The 16,705-nt window shown below is 44.6% G+C and overlaps 1 protein-coding gene across 2 annotated transcripts in view; it reads left to right on the top strand.

Moving 5' to 3' along the window:
- EFCAB11 (EF-hand calcium binding domain 11) overlaps positions 1-16,705 on the top strand; it is a 38,934-nt gene that overhangs the window by 3,117 nt on the left and 19,112 nt on the right. For both annotated transcript variants that reach the window (XM_056546152.1, XM_056546151.1), the window contains 3 exons: positions 2,502-2,550; positions 6,875-6,976; positions 9,480-9,570. In XM_056546152.1, coding sequence (XP_056402127.1) covers positions 2,502-2,550; positions 6,875-6,976; positions 9,480-9,570 — 242 coding nt within the window. The remainder of the gene's footprint in view (positions 1-2,501; positions 2,551-6,874; positions 6,977-9,479; positions 9,571-16,705) is intronic.

Here is a 16,705-nt window from a genome sequence, read left to right as displayed (position 1 = left end):
GTGATAAAACGTGGAAACATTTTCTACACAATCTGTGTTACCACCGTTATCCAGTAGATGTCAGCAGGGAGTCAGTGTTTGTGGCCCGGAGGTTATAGATATCCCTGCACCTTATGTCTGCAGTCACAATATTTTACCATTCACTCTGTCCTGCTGGGGATTATAGTGCACCCTGCTGAACAATGGCATGATGTGGAATTTCTATAAACTGGTCCCACGGTCAGCAAATGGTTTGAATTGGTTAATGTCCCTGTGGTGTCCTCATGCATATAGCATTTACATACTTTTATATACATACACCTGAACAATCGCAGTCCTTTACTATGAGCTGGAACAGGTTCACGGTGCATTACCAGAGAGCTCTGACACACTGAGACGAGGCATACACCAGCGTCACTTTAATCTGGATAAAAGAACTTTACTTACTGATTCTGAGGGTCGTTTTCTCCATTCACCTCCAGAGCAGCTTTTAAAAATCTGCTGGTCTGTCCCTTCTATGAGACATGCGTCCTGTCTGAAACTGCCCATACGCATCAGATTGTGGCCCCGTACGCATCAGACTGTGGCCCCGTACGCATCAGACTGTGTGGCCCCCGTGCGCACCAGACTGTGTGGCCCCCGTGCGCACCAGACTGTGTGGCCCCCGTGCGCACCAGACTGTGTGGCCCCCGTGCGCACCAGACTGTGTGGCCCCCGTGCGCACCAGACTGTGTGGCCCCCGTGCGCACCAGACTGTGTGGCCCCCGTGCGCACCAGACTGTGTGGCCCCCGTGCGCACCAGACTGTGTGGCCCCCCGTGCGCACCAGACTGTGTGGCCCCCGTGCGCACCAGACTGTGTGGCCCCCGTGCGCACCAGACTGTGTGGCCCCCGTGCGCACCAGACTGTGTGGCCCCCGTGCGCACCAGACTGTGTGGCCCCCGTGCGCACCAGACTGTGTGGCCCCCGTGCGCACCAGACTGTGTGGCCCCCGTGCGCACCAGACTGTGTGGCCCCCGTGCGCACCAGACTGTGTGGCCCCCGTGCGCACCAGACTGTGTGGCCCCCGTGCGCACCAGACTGTGTGGCCCCCGTGCGCACCAGACTGTGTGGCCCCCGTGCGCACCAGACTGTGTGGCCCCCGTGCGCACCAGACTGTGTGGCCCCCGTGCGCACCAGACTGTGGCCCGTTAATATAGACAATTGTAACTGAAATGGCCGTTCCCTGGGTGATCTCTTACAATGAGATGTTGTTTATCTGATTGATGATAAATTCCTATTATCTATTATTGCAATCTTTGGACAATAGTTAGAGAAGGATGTTTCATTCAGGAAAGATTTTTCCTCCACGAACGATCTCTTGGGGAAAGAAAATTCTCAGAATGTTCCTAGAATATTCAGAGAAAGATCGTTCATCCTCCTTCCGGTGTCATTGATCATGTTTGGCCTGTCAGAGACTTATCATAAACTCTGCAGAGGAAAAGTGGAGCAGTAGCCCATAGCATCAGATTGCTATTTAATTTTTAAAAAGGCTTTTGAAGGAAGCGATCCGATTGGTTAAAGTAGGCAACTGTTCTCCATTATCATATTTTATTTATTTTTTTTAAACATTTTCTCCATTATGAACTTAAATGTTTACGGCTGTGAGTTAATTGTTCATCAATATGTAGGGGAGAAAAGACAGACAGATGCGACACTAATAGTGGCGGTTATCCGTGGATAACGGATGGTAGGTATATAGGTAGGTAAGAGCCTACTCACCTTAGTTGGTGGACTGATGAGAAGAACGATCAGGGAGAGAAGATGGCAGCCATATGCTCCACCCTCCGCTCTGGGTCTGGATGGCTCCATAGACTTGGATTATGAGTCGGGTCACGTGACACAGAGCCTAAGACTAAGTTCACACTGCAGAATCTCCAGGGATCCCGCAGGCAGCACTAGGACCGCATGGACTGCATTATGGTCCCCATAGACGTTTCTGAGCAGGGATTCCGCAGAATGAACCCACCTACGAGTTGTTGTTCAATCACCAACTTACTATGTGTATGGTCAGATTGGATTGGAAACTTTTGGCATGTCATAGACCCACCTCAAAAGTTTTCATCAATTAGGGTCTTGGTGCTGAGACCACCACTGACCACTAAAACCAACCAAGAGGAGCACTTGGCTGATCTCTGTTTCTCTTTACTGTCTCCATTTTGCTGAATATGAATGTCTATGGGACCATCTTTATTGAGCCCCTGAGGCAGCACTTCATTACATTCTAGTGATCGCCGGGGGTTTCACAGACTGATACGTTTCTATGACGTGTCAAAAGTTTTCCGAAAGGATTGTTACACTTTATCTGTCTACATCATCTGATCTCGTACCTCTAAACCTGTAGTATTGTGGCTTCTCATCGCTCCGTCCATTACATAGATCTTTATTCAGCTGTTTTCCTGTTAGGCTACTTTATTGTAAACGTAATGATAGTTACCTGATGTTCTGATATATTTTAATAGTAATTTTGTCGTTTTCCTCCAGATTGAAGTGGATACGATGATGTCGGACTTGGTAAATGGGAACACTGGAGGTAAATGGGAACAGCATTTGCAGTGTTAAAGGGCAGCTGTGAATTTTGTGACTTGTTTTGTAAAGATGGCCGTACACCTTTTAGACAAAACTGGTCGATTTGGCTGACTGTCTAAAAGGTATTGCAGCTTACCGACAGATAATAGAGAACGTGTATGGGTCGGGTGTGTTGGATTTTGACTGCCCAACCCTATTGTTCTGGAGCAGTGTTTTCCAAACAGTGTGACTACAGCTGTTGCAAATCTACACTCCCAGCCGTTGGCTGTCCGGACATGCTGGGAGTTGTAGTTTTGCAGCAGCTGTAGGCACAGGGTTTGGAAAACACTGCTGTGGAGTGATAAACCAGAGCTTTCACGTGAACATTCTGAAACATGACCATTCGGCCATGTCCGATGTTAAAGGGGTATTCCGGGCAAAAACATTTTATTCCCTATCCAAAGGATAAGATGTCTGATCGCAGGGGGCCCGCCGCTGGGACCCCCCGCGATCTCCCTGCAGCACCGGCATTCTATGCGGGAGCTGCGTCTCCAGTTTTGGAAACCTCTGGGTTTCCGGGACTGGGGACGTGACGTCACACCATGCCCCCTCCATTCATGTCTATGGGAGGGGGCGTGATGGCCCCCACCCATAGACATGAATGGAGGGTTGTGGCGTGACGTCACGTCCCCAGTCCCGGAAACCCGGAGGTCATGAAGAATAAGCTTGTGAAGCTGCAAACACCGTGCACTAGGGCTTCACAAGCATATTCTAGGCCAGTGTTTCCCAACCAGGGTGCCTCCAGGTGTTGCAAAACTACAACTCCCAGCATGCCTGGACAGCCAAAGGCTGTCCAGGCATGCTGGGAGTTGTAGTTTTGCAACATCTGGAGGCACCTCAGTTAGGAAACACTGTAATAAGTATACATTTGGTGTTACGTTAGGGTGCTTTATGAAACCCTAGTGCACGGTGTGTGCAGCTTCACAATCATATTCTTCCTGACAGTTTCGCTTTAAAGGAAACCTGTCACCTGTTTTATGCTGCAGCATGAAACGGGTGCAAGGAGCGGGGTTCCATAACACAAGGATTTACACTGTTATGCTCTTTGTCCTATGATACGTCTCCCACTTTTCCGGGTTCCGGTAGATTTTTTTTAAACTCATGATATCTCAAAAATGTCAGAGCTTTTCAATTAAATTATAACGTTTCCATGACTTGCTCCCTACAACTATTTCTTGCCATTGTTGGTTTGAACATCATTAAACAGGTGACAGGTTCCCTTTAAGGTGTATGCGTCGGGAGAGAGAACCAGTTTGTCTGAGAGTTATGAAGATTTATGGCCGCCTTAATGGGGTACTCCAGTTCAGAAATATGTATCCCCTATACAAAAGGGAGAGCTGGAGATACACGAGTACAGCTCTTCGGCTGTCCCATAGAGATGCATTGAGGAAGGGTGCCAACCCCCACTCCGTGCATGAGGAGAGCCAGAGCGCCAGGCAGGAGATCACGGCAGGCACCCTCCATGTACCTCTATGGGAGAGCTGAAGTGCTGTACTCGTGTATCTCCAGCTTTCCCGTAAAGATGCATGGATGGAGGAAGGTTGTCGACCATTGCTTCATGCGGTGGTCGACCCAGCTCAGTACATGGGGGACGCCGGGGTGCCTGGCAGAAGAACGTGGGGGATCCCAGCGGTTGGACCCCCGCCATCTGACACTTATACATTTGCCGAAACTGGGCTGCACCTTTTTAAGTTACTAATCTTGTCATCGCTGCTCAGGGTCAATAAACAAATGAGGACTAACAAATCCCTTATATATACAATAGTCCCTCAAGTTACAATATTAATTGGTCCCAGGACGACCATTGTATGCTGAAACCATTGTATGTTGAGACCAGAACTCTATGGAAACCTGGTAATTGGTTCTGAAGCCACCAAAATGGCATCCAAAAGTAGGAAAAAAGGAGGATTAAATAAAAATAAGTAGATAACTAATATAGATACAGCAAATCCTTTATATATAAAAGTAATAAAGATCTGCTGGGAGCTGTAATCACTGTCTATGTAGAGGAGAGGAGCTTCTTCAGGGTCCTGTACAGAACACCACAATGTCCTAAAAAAGTAATGGAGCCGCCCCCACCTGGTGTCCAAAGGAGCAGCTAACCCTGGTACAGGTAAAGAGTACAGAACATGTAATACCTCCCTGTACTGTAGGGGGCGCTACCAGACACCAGTCAATGCATACACTTCAGTAATACAGTAAAGAGTACAGAACATGTAATACCTCCCTGTACTGTAGGAGGCGCTAGCAGATGCCAATAGTCACTGCATACACTTCAGTAATACAGGTAAAGAGTACAGAACATGTAATACCTCCCTGTACTGTAGGGGGCACTACCAGACACCAGTCACTGCATACACTTCAGTAATACAGGTAAAGAGTACAGAACATGTAATACCTCCCTGTACTGTAGGGGGTGCTACCAGACACCAGTCAGTGCATACACTTCAGTAATACAGGTAAAGAGTACAGAACATGTAATACCTCCCTGTACTGGAGGGGGCGCTACCAGACACCAGTCAGTGCATACACTTCAGTAATACAGGTGTTTTACCAGTGAATTTCCATTCTGATTGGTCGGTTCTTCCGGCCATTGACATGTTTCACAGATATGGACTGTCCGTACTTTGTATGTTGAGTCTGGCTTCAAGTTAGTACAGTACACACAATGCCCTAAAAAAGTAATGGAGCCGCCCCCACCTGGTGTCCAAAGGAACAGCTAATCCTGGTACAGGTAAAGAGTACAGAACCTGTAATACCTACCTGTACTGTAGGGGGCGCTACCAGACACCAGTCAGTGCATAGACTTCAGTAATACAGTCAAGAGTACAGAACATGTAATACCTCCCTGTACTGTAGGGGACGCTAGCAGATACCAGTCAGTGCATACACTTCAGTAATACAGGTAAAGAGTACAGAACATGTAATACCTCCCTGTACTGTAGAGGGCGCTACCAGACACCAGTCAGTGCATACACTTCAGTAATACAGGTAAAGAGTACAGAACATGTAATACCTCCCTGTACTGTAGGGGGCGCTAGCAGATACCAGTCAGTGTATACACTTCAGTAATACAGGTAAAAAGTACAGAACATGTAATACCTCCCTGTACTGTAGAGGGCGCTACCAGACACCAGTCAGTGCATACACTTCAGTAATACAGGTAAAAAGTACAGAACATGTAATACCTCCCTGTACTGTAGAGGGCGCTACCAGACACCAGTCAGTGCATACACTTCAGTAATACAGGTAAAGAGTACAGAACATGTAATACCTCCCTGTACTGTAGGGGGCGCTACCAGACACCAGTCAGTGTATACACTTCAGTAATACAGGTAAAGAGTACAGAACATGTAATACCTCCCTGTACTGTAGAGGACGCTTCCAGACACCAGTCAGTGCATACACTTCAGTAATACAGGGGTTTTACCAGTGAATGTCCATTCTGATTGGTCGGTTCTTTCAGCCATTGACACGTTTCACAGATCTGGACTGTCCGTACATTGTATGTTGAGTCTGGTTTCAAGTTACAATGATCCAGAAAAGACCATTGTATGTTGAGGGATCACTGTGTGTGTGTGTGTTTGTGTGTGTGTGTGTGTGTGTATATATATATATATATATATATATATATATATATATACATACATACATGATATTAGATTTGCTCCTCTTATGTGCAGTTGTTGGGTTTCCTGTTAGTCTCTGATTGGCTGTGTTTATTTGATAAATATCTGTGTTCCTTTCACACTATTCTGTTGCTCCGTTACAAACGGACGTTAATGGCTTTTTTTTTCTTCTACTTTTGGCTGCTATTAATGTCAGTTATTGTAACGGAGCAAAGCGGGAATCATAACGAGCAAAGAGGATCTCATTCACTTCAATGGGATTCCTCTAACGTCCGTTCTAAGTCCCGTTATGTATACATGCGCACATTTTTCTCCCGCTGTCTTCCTAACGGACAAAGTGTGAACGGAGTCTTATGTGACGAGCTCACACCTGTCCAATGCCTCTTTGTTGCCTTGATCGTCCCTTTGAGGCGCCTTTGATCAATGTTTATCCCATAGGATTGGGTACATAGAGGAGTTGTCACCCCAGGGGCTGTCCAGCCATATTACATTAATGTAAAATACTATATGCTGGCGTTCTATGATAAAAAGGAGAAGTGTTCATAGGATTGACAGCTTTGGCGTAAGGTCCAGTGCGGGGAGATGTCTGAACGCACAAATATTGGCATTAGAAGACATTCTATACAGACTTGGTAACTACGTCATCTTCTTACCCCGTAGGAGTGAGGGCGGATGAGTTTGTGAAGCTGATGGCCCTGAAGAGGAGCGCACAGATGAGCTTCGGAGACCACAGGCAGATCTTTTCGGTGTTTGATACGCACTGTGAGTATTCGCTGTTCGCCTCTAGGTGTCATGGTTACTGTAAAGCTGCAGGGACAGACATGACAAGCAGCGTCTGTGATAATGTGCAACTTTTCCTTAGTAGTATAATGTATCTTTTAACTCTCCCTGCAGCCGAAACCTTACCCTAAATGCTGAATTCTATTACCACACGTTCATTTGGCTTTACAAGCGGATCTCCAAATAGGTCCTGAGCTTTCATAAATTGGTGCTACAATATATATATATATCAGTATTTCCCAACATTGGTACCTTCAGCTGTTCCAAAACTACAACTCCCAGCATGCTCGGACAGCCTTAGGCCAGTGTTTTCTCAAGCATGGGGCCTTCAGCTGTTGCAAAACTACAACTCCCAGCATGCCCGGACAGCCTTAGGCCAGTGTTTTTTCAAGCATGGTGCCTTCAGCTGTTGCAAAACTACAACTCCCAGGATGCTCGGACAGCCTTAGGCCAATGTTTTCTCAAGCATGGTGCCTTCAGCTGGTTCAAAACTACAACTCCCAGCATGCCCGGACAGCCTTAGGCCAGTGTTTTTCAAGCATGGTGTATTCAGCTGTTGCAAAACTACAACTCCCAGCATGCCCGGACAGCCTTAGGCCAGTGTTTTTCAACCATGGTGCCTTCAGCTGTTGCAAAACTACAACTCCCAGCATGCTCGGACAGCCTTAGGCCAGTATTTTTCAAGCATGGTGCCTTCAGCTGTTGCAAAACTACAACTCCCAGCATGCTCGGACAGCCTTAGGCCAGTGTTTTTCAAGCATGGTGCCTTCAGCTGTTGCAAAACTACAACTCCCAGCAGGCCCGGACAGCCTTAGGCCAGTGTTTTTCAACCATGGTGCCTTCAGCTGTTGCAAAACTACAACTCCCAGCAGGCCCGGACAGCCTTAGGCCAGTGTTTTTCAACCATGGTGCCTTCAGCTGTTGCAAAACTACAACTCCCAGCAGGCCCGGACAGCCTTAGGCCAGTGTTTTTCAATCATGGGGCATTCAGCTGTTGCAAAACTACAACTCCCAGCATGCCCGGACAGCCTTTGGCTGTCCGGGCATGGTGGAAGTTGTAGTTTTGCAACACCTGGGTGTTGTAGTTTTCACAGCAGAAGGCATACTGATTGCTCCGGCCATGCTGGGAATTGTAGTTTTGCAATGGCTGGAGGCACCCTGGCTGGGAAACACTGATATACATCTTGTCCTGAGGGGGTTATGTGAAGCTGTATGTCATGTTTACACAGCATAATTTGTGCGGAATGTCCGCACATTTCATTAATCCGGCAGGCACTAGGACCGCTCGGAAACGCGCCTTCTCATAGGCGGCAGTGCATTTTCAAGCCATATCCGCAAAAAGAATAGACAAGTCTTTTCTTTTTGCAGACACCAGAATCGGGATTTCTACTGAAATTCCACCGTGTGAACAGTGCAGCAGATGCCAATTGAAATCAGTTTGACCCTGCTGCAGCGGAATATTCCTGCAAAATTCCGCACAGACATTCCGACAGGTGAACATGGCCTAACATCATCTTCCAATCCTCATTGCAGAAGAAGAGAGGGGCTTTTCTGAAGAAAATAACTAGTGCAATAATATTTCAGGATGCCACCTGAATGAAAATAATCTTAATCTGCATAGCCACACCCCTTTTTTTTTTTTTTTTTTTTTTTTTACTTTTTGAAATACAATTCTATGTAAGGGTACGTTCACACGTACAGGATCTGCCGCATATCTGTGCCACATATTTTGAGCAGCTGGTTTTACTACCCTATAACTTCAATGGGTAGCAAAATCAGCTGCAGAAAATATGCAGCAGATCCTGTACATGTGAACATACCCTAATGGAGTAAATTCATGCACGTGCCTCAATTTATGCCGCACAGCACAATTTTTTTGTATCGCATATTGATACACAATCCTCCATGTATCTGTGCATAGTATTTAACCCCTTAAGGAAACAGACAATTTTTTTTTAGCATTTTCGTTTTTTCCTCCTCACATACCAATAAATGTTATTTGGCTGTAGACCGATCCATTTAAGTCTGCTATTTAAAGGGGTACTCCACTGGAAAACTTTTTTTTTTTTTTTTTTAAATCAACTGGTGCCAGAAAGTTAAACAGATTTGTAAATTGCTGTATTTTTCAGAGGAAGTTCTTTTCTTTTTGAATTTCCTTTCTGTCTGACCACAGTGCTCTCTGCTGACACCTCTGTCCATGTCAGGAACTGTCCAGAACAGGTGCAAATCCCCATATAAAACCTCTCCTGCTCTGGACATGGACAGAGGTTTTAGCAGAGAGCACTGTGGTCAGACAGAAAGGAAATTCAAAATGAAAAGAACTTCGTGTGTAGCATACAGCAGCTGATAAGTACTGGAAGGATTAAGATTTTTAAATAGAAGTAAATTACAAATCTGTTTAAATCTGGCATCAGTTGATTTTAAAAAAAAAAATGTTTTCCAGGGGAGTACCCCTTTAATGCTGTGTTTGTGATTTTGTCAACAGGCCGCGGATTTTTAAACTTGGACGACTTTAAGCGCGCCTTTAATCGAGTGGCCCCGCATCTCTCCGAGCAGACGGTCATTGAGGCTTTCAGGTCAGGAGATTACATTGTCAGGACTGCAAAATATTCTTTACCACATAATTTTATTTCCATTAATGGGGCATGTTTACAAGGTGAAAAAGGCTGAAAACGCCAAATCCGCGTCTCAAATGCACACGGATTATGATGCAGCTTTTGACAGAGATTCTTAAAGCATTGCTGTCATTAAGAAATGTTTTTGACATATTTCCTAGATATGTCAAAAGTTTTGATCACACGGTATCTTTCCCCTGAGACCCGCTGTGATCACTAGTTATAAGCTGGGGAAGTTTGTGGCCGCTCTTGCCTCAGTCCACGGCTGTCAATCAAATGCGACCCTTTCTTTGCACAATTCTATGCTGAGAGAAGGTCGAATCTGTCGGAGGAGTCAAGCGTGGGGCTGCGCACTTCCCTGGCTTATAACTAGTGACATCCGGTGCAATCAAAACTTTTGCCATATCTGAGGAACATGTCAAAAGTTTTTAAGCTTTAAGCTACCATTCATTTTACTGGGAGACATTTTTTGGGGGAAAACATGCAAAAAAAAAGTTTTTTTTCAGTGCGGATTTATTTTTGTTTATCAGTGTCTAATGCAAGTGACAGCCATTTTCTATTGAATTCAATGAGAGGTGTTTTTTAAGTGACAAAGATGCTGATTTGACATGGAATTGGAGAGGATTCCACCGCAGCACCTATTTTTACTGTGTGAGGCCTTAGGTCCGTTTCACAGGGTTGTACCATGCCCGTAATTTTAAAGCTCACATTAAATAGAGTTTGGTGATGAAGTTTTATTCAGTAGCATTACTGTCCGGGTTTTGTGGTTGCAATATAGATGCTAAAATCTTACCATATACTGGCCCTGTTTAGCCGACCTTAGGATGTTTTCATACCAGCGCAGTAGGGGTGCAAGCCCTGGCTGACTGCTGGTCTGATGCCCAAGAGTGCTATCATCAGACTCGGGGGTCAGGCTGTGATATGTTTGCAAAAGATTTGTCCGTAATACATCTGTGTGAATCCAGCCTTAGGGTACATTTGTCAAGGATGGTTGCGGATAAGGCCTTAAAATGTGCGTTGTGTTTATTATGCGGAAGCGCATTAGTTTTTACATTTGACAAAAAGGGAGGTTAGTTATCATGTCAAAATCATCGTGTTACATTTTGATTGGTTATTTGAGCTTATATCTGTATGTCTGTATATATTTGCATATTTAAGCATCTCTTTCTTTCTTGGTCAAAGTTCACTTATGCAGCTCTCTCGCTCTTCATACTGGAAAATCCCAGATCTTTGTCCTTCTATACAATCTGTATCCTCTTCAAATATTTTGTCCTCTGACGTCTCATCTTGGGCCTCCTGGCATCATCCCAAGGCCTCCATCTTAGTTGCAAGCAAATAGCAAACTGATATATAGATTATAAGGAAAACAATGTTTTTCTGCAGCATATTAGCATATATGTCTATTTCTTTTTATATATATATATATATATATATATATATATATATATATATGTGTATATAGATCAGTAATCAAAATGATAAAGGTCATCCCTGTCACATTCACACGCACATAATCTGCTGTGGGTTTCACCAGCGGAAATTCCAATTGCTGATTTTCCTCTTTGAAATTCTGCAAGCGGATTGGCTGCGGGAGGTCACGAGTGAGCACCCTGGGCGGTTTGTAGCGGTCCGTCGGTCATTTGTATCTGAGACCCATGCTGTCCGAATAAAAAGGAAAATGTATTGCTACGTGGTGAGTGATTTATTGATTAAGTGATTTATTTATTTTTAATTATTATTCTCTACAGTTTGGTCTGAGTGACTAACTAAAGACTTAAGAAAATATTCCAAAACATATTTATGCTGACATTTCCACTTTGAGCAGCACCCACCCTGCTGCACATCTAATACGTATGTAAACCCAGGCTTAAAGGGGTACTCCGCCCCTAGACATCTTCTCCCCTATCCAAAGGGTAGGAGATAAGCTCTGATTGTGGGGGTCCCGCTGCTGATCCGATGTTCGTTTAGAGCCTCGGATGCAGCATCGGAGGCTCGTGACGTCACAGCCATGCCCCCTCAATGCAAGTCTATGGGAGGGGGCGTGACAGACGTCACGCCCCCTCCCATAGACTTGCATTGAGGGTGTGTGGCCATGACATCATGAGCCTCCAGCCCCGCATCGCCAATCATCCGACACGGAGCGAAGTTTACTCCGTGCACCAGATGTCTCAGCCGAGATCGCGGGGGGGTCCCCAGCAGCGGGACCCCAGCGATCAGACATCTTATCTCTATCCTTTGGATGGGGGATAAGATGTCTAGGGGCGGAATACCCCTTTAATTGGTTGCCTATTGTGATTCGGACCATTAGGGGGTCCAGGACTCAGCTGTTACTGCTGGAAGATGCGGCTGCTAAGTATTCACTTGCCCTCCACAGGACACATTAGGCGGCTCCCGCTGCTCTTTATAGTGACTCCGCTCCGGCTTTGGACCCCCTTCTGTTACCTGCATATGCTCTAATAGAGGGTGTGATAAATGTGTAATGTATATGTAATAGGGAGGTAATACTTCTTATCTGCCCAGACTCCGTGTGTATCGCTGCCGCTCTGACAATGAGAATAGCATTAGCGCTGATTTATTGAATAAGATAGCGGCCTCCATTATATGCAGCGACATCTGTAGCGACACGCTCTCTCTCTTTAACATTCCATTCTGTCCTCTCCCGTTCATCACTTCTAACTTGCAGCCAAAATTCCAGCCAGACTATTATACCAGTTGCTGCGGAATTATGAACCCAGACAAGACAACACAGGAGGTGGTCGGAGGCGTTTAGAGCCCGGGAGCGCACATTACAAACCTCCCGCATTATAAGAAATAACCCTGAGGTAATGGCTACATCTGCAAACCAGCCCCAGAGCGGCGGCCACATCAAAACCGTACAAACACGTCCAATCCCGCCAGCTCGTACAACGCAGGACGTAATAAACGCCACTTGCAAAACTGGAAATGGCGCTTTTTATTACGCGTTGATTAGCATGCTTGGAAGGCTGCGCGTGCTGCTTTTTACTGCACGATTATAGCCTTCTATTATCTCCTCGCGGGTCCATCCCGGCAGCTCCTGCGCCGCATTAGATAAACACGGGGGTCAGATGCCAGGTGCGCCTCCGATTATTTCACTTCATTGTCCGCTAATAACGACCTCATTGTTTCGCGGCGCTTGGCTGTAATTAGAAGCAGAAGCCAAACGACGCGCGTCTCGCGACAATGGAGGCGCGCCGATACCGAGCTCCCTCTGCAAGTTAGATTTATGAACCTGTACTACAGAGCGGAATGAATCTCCTGCGTTCATCTCCCAATGCCGGTCGCCATGGAAACCACATACACAGAGCAGCGTCGTTTCACCTCTGGTGATTCCGTCAGACGATTTTCTTTTTTTTTTTTTTTTTCCTTTGTTGCTCCAGCTTTAGCAGCTGTCTTCCCGTCCTTTCATCAGCAGACAATTAATCATTGGCGCAGGTTCTTCTCTCCGCCATGCGTCTTCCTCATACAACATTTATAAACGTCTTTGTTGCGCTGCAAAAAAAAATGTAAAATAAAAAAAATTTGAAATAAAGTGAAGAGCGGCGAGTGAGTAACAGGCTGCCATTTACAGCATAGCTGTCTCCTACGCCCAGGTAGGTGCGGCCATTTTACACTGAGCAGTGAGGCATCACCAAGGCGCAGTGTGAGGTAAAAGATCTCTGTTTTATTTCGCCATCCATCGTTTTTTTTTGTAAAGCTTTGGATGACACTGAGGACATTGGCGTCCACCATTAAAGGCGCCATCATGTCCATTGTTACCAAGAACAGGAATTTCTGGAATTTTCTTTGGACTTGGAGTCCTAAAGCATCAGCAGTTTGTCTGGAAATCCTGGGTGAACCAATATGGCCGCCGTTGTCTGTCATCCTGCTTTTTAAGTTTTCTGAAAGACGTATTTGCCTTGTGCAGCAGTACGGACACGGAGGAGGCATCTGTATATATGGTAAAGCGAAATCTCCTCCAGTGGATGTAATAGCAGCCATGTTTGTTTCCCTCTTCTTGTATAACACCAAGATCACATCAATCCCTGTCCCCTGTTCGGGCTGATGTGAGAAAATACTCAGTAGATCATGTATTACATTCAATTATATCTCTGCTCATTCTGGGCTAAAGAGTCCAGTGGGCGGTCCTTATCATTGACTGACTGGTGCATATACAGCAGTGTTTTAGTAACACATAAGTATTTTGTTTTTACTATCCAGGCATGCTGGAAGTTGTAGTTTTGCAACAGCTGGAGGCACACTGGTTGGTAAACACTGGTATATAGGGAGGCTGTCAATTGTTCATTGACACCGCCCACTGGACTCTTAGACACAGAATGAAAAGGAGTTTCCTTTCATCGGTTCCTAAATTCTATTAAAGGGGTATTCCGGGCAAAAACATTTTATCCCCTATCCAAAGGATAGGGGGTAAGATGTCTGATTGTGGGGGGCCCACTGCTGAGACCCCCCGCGATCTCCCTGCAGCACCCGCATTCTGTGCCGGTGCTGAATCTCCATTTTCGAAACCTCCGGATCTGGGGACATGACGTCACGCCACGCCCCCTACATTCATGTCTATGGGAGGGGGCGTGACTGCCGTCACGCCACCCCCCCATAGACATGAATGGAGGGGGCGTGCCGTGAAGTCACATCCCCAGTCCCGGAAACCCGGAGATTCAGCACTCGCATAGAATCCGGGTGATGCAGGGAGATCGCGGGGCGGGGGGGGGGGTCTCAGCAGCGGGCACCCCGCGATCAGACATCTTCCAAAGGATAGGGGATAAAATGTTTTTGCCCAGAATACCCCTTTAAATCTTTTTACACAAAACTAATATTGTAATAATAACTTTATAACATGGCAGCAGAAGACTAAATAGCATTTTATGGTGACGGGTTCTCTTTAACCCCTTAATGACATATATCCGCCATGGCGCCGCTAAGGGTGTATGGAAAGGGAGCGGGGCTCGAGCTACTGGTAATCTGCTATAGGCCTTAGGCTGAACCAGCAGATCATTGATAGAATAGATAAGTGTAATATATTATTGAATTGATCTGTATAAGCAATCAAATGATTGCTCATACAGATCCCTGAACGGTACTAAAAAAAAAAAAAAAATCTTTAAAAAGATAAATAAAATCCCTCCCTCCTTCAATAATAAAATAAAAAATTAAAAATGTGCAGAATTGTCCAAACTATTAAAATATAAATTTTAAACATTTTAGAATTGCACTTTTTTTTTTTTTTTTTTTATCACATCCTAGAAAGATAAATAAATATCAAAAATTATCATAAAATGATCACGGAGGGGTACCTGTAAAAACTACAGATCACTGCCCCAAAAATGAGCTTCCACACAGCTACATAGGTGAAGAAATGTAAAAAGTTATAGGTCTCAGAACAGGAAAATAAAAAAATATATATATATAATAAAATAATAATAATAATAATAATAATAAAAAAATAATAATCTATTTAAAAAACTAGTAAATCATAGCAACCATTTCCAATGATTATATAAGTGTTTTTCTCAACAGTTGGAGATACACAAGTTTAATAGATGTGACAGCCTGTTACTACTGTATATTCAAGGAAATATATTTAGCTTAGTAGGATTTCCATGATGATAAAATAAAAAGTTTTGAGATAAAAGTTTTGATATACTGGAGTATAAAGGTGTTAAATTAGTTGTGACTCAGCTTTCCCAGAAACAGATAACCTATGTCAGTGTTCCCCCTCCTGTGGGAGTTGCAGGTTGGGGATAAGACTAATCCCTGTTATATTTGTGTTGAGGATTTAGATTGCAAGCTCTTGGGTTCAGCATTCACCTTCCCCTAATGAGGCTCCGTGGACGTCCGGATCCGCAGGAACGAGTAACAACCTTGTACGCTGAGTAAATAAGTGATGGTTCCGTCTCCTCCATCTGCTGCAAGATTTCCTCCCGCTACTTTCAAGTGCCGCAGCCGTATATACGGACCAGAAAACTATTTACGGCAGATACTGCGCCCCCTGTAGGTTAGGAAACAATTACATTGTAGCCTGCTGGGTACTGCTCATCTGTCAGGGTGGTGGAAGGGTTAAAGTTCTGCCTCTGGTGCCATAGAGCTTGTATGCATCTCACTATATCTGTTGCAAAACTACAACTCCCAGCGTGCCCGGACAGCCAACGGCTGTCCGGGCATGCTGGGAGTTGTAGTTTTACAACAGCTGGAGGCACCCTGGTTTGGGTACCACTGTATTATATGCTGCCATTCTGGGCCCGCACACATCCCGCCATCAGTCACACCTTACTTTTGCGCACTTCTCAGGCCTCTTACAGAGTGAAGAAAATGAGATATGGTGTAAGTTCCTGGAAGAAACCCCCGCGGTCTTTGTTTGATAAAAACACAGCTCGCGCCTTTCGCAAAGATAACTGCAACCCGCTGCCCGGTGTTATAGCGCTGCTCTCCGCGACCTTCCTTGCGGTTTTGTCATTGATGCTGCAGATGACTCTTCACTGTCACAGCTTGTAGGATTATATTATATTATCGTACTCGTACAGTGTTATATGATGTCCTGTAATGTTATATAATATCATGGGGTATTATACCGCCATATAGTTTATTATGTGGGGATATATTATAGAACATTATTATATCTTATGTTATATCAGGGGTTATTATATAGCTGTATAGTTTATTATGTAGTGATATATTATAGAATATTATTATATCTTATGTTATATCAGGGGGTATTATACAGCTGTATAGTTTATTATGTGGTGTTATATTATAGTACTGTATAGAATGTTATATCAGGGGGTATTATACAGCTGTATAGTTTATTATGTAGTGATATATTATAGAATATTGTTATCTTATGTTATATCAGGGGGTATTATACAGCTGTATAGTTTATTATGTGGTGTTATATTATAGAATATTATTATATCTTATGTTATATCAGGGGGTATTATACAGCTGTATAGTTTATTGTGTGGTGATATATTATAGAATATTATTATCTTATGTTATATCAGGGGGTATTATACAGCCATATAGTTTATTATGTAGTGATATATTATAGAATATTATTATATCTTATGTTATATCAGGGGGTATT

The sequence above is a fragment of the Hyla sarda genome, chromosome 11, assembly GCF_029499605.1.
Source record: "Hyla sarda isolate aHylSar1 chromosome 11, aHylSar1.hap1, whole genome shotgun sequence".
Classification (NCBI taxonomy): Eukaryota; Metazoa; Chordata; class Amphibia; order Anura; family Hylidae; genus Hyla; species Hyla sarda.
This window is presented reverse-complemented; position numbering and strand designations above follow the sequence as displayed.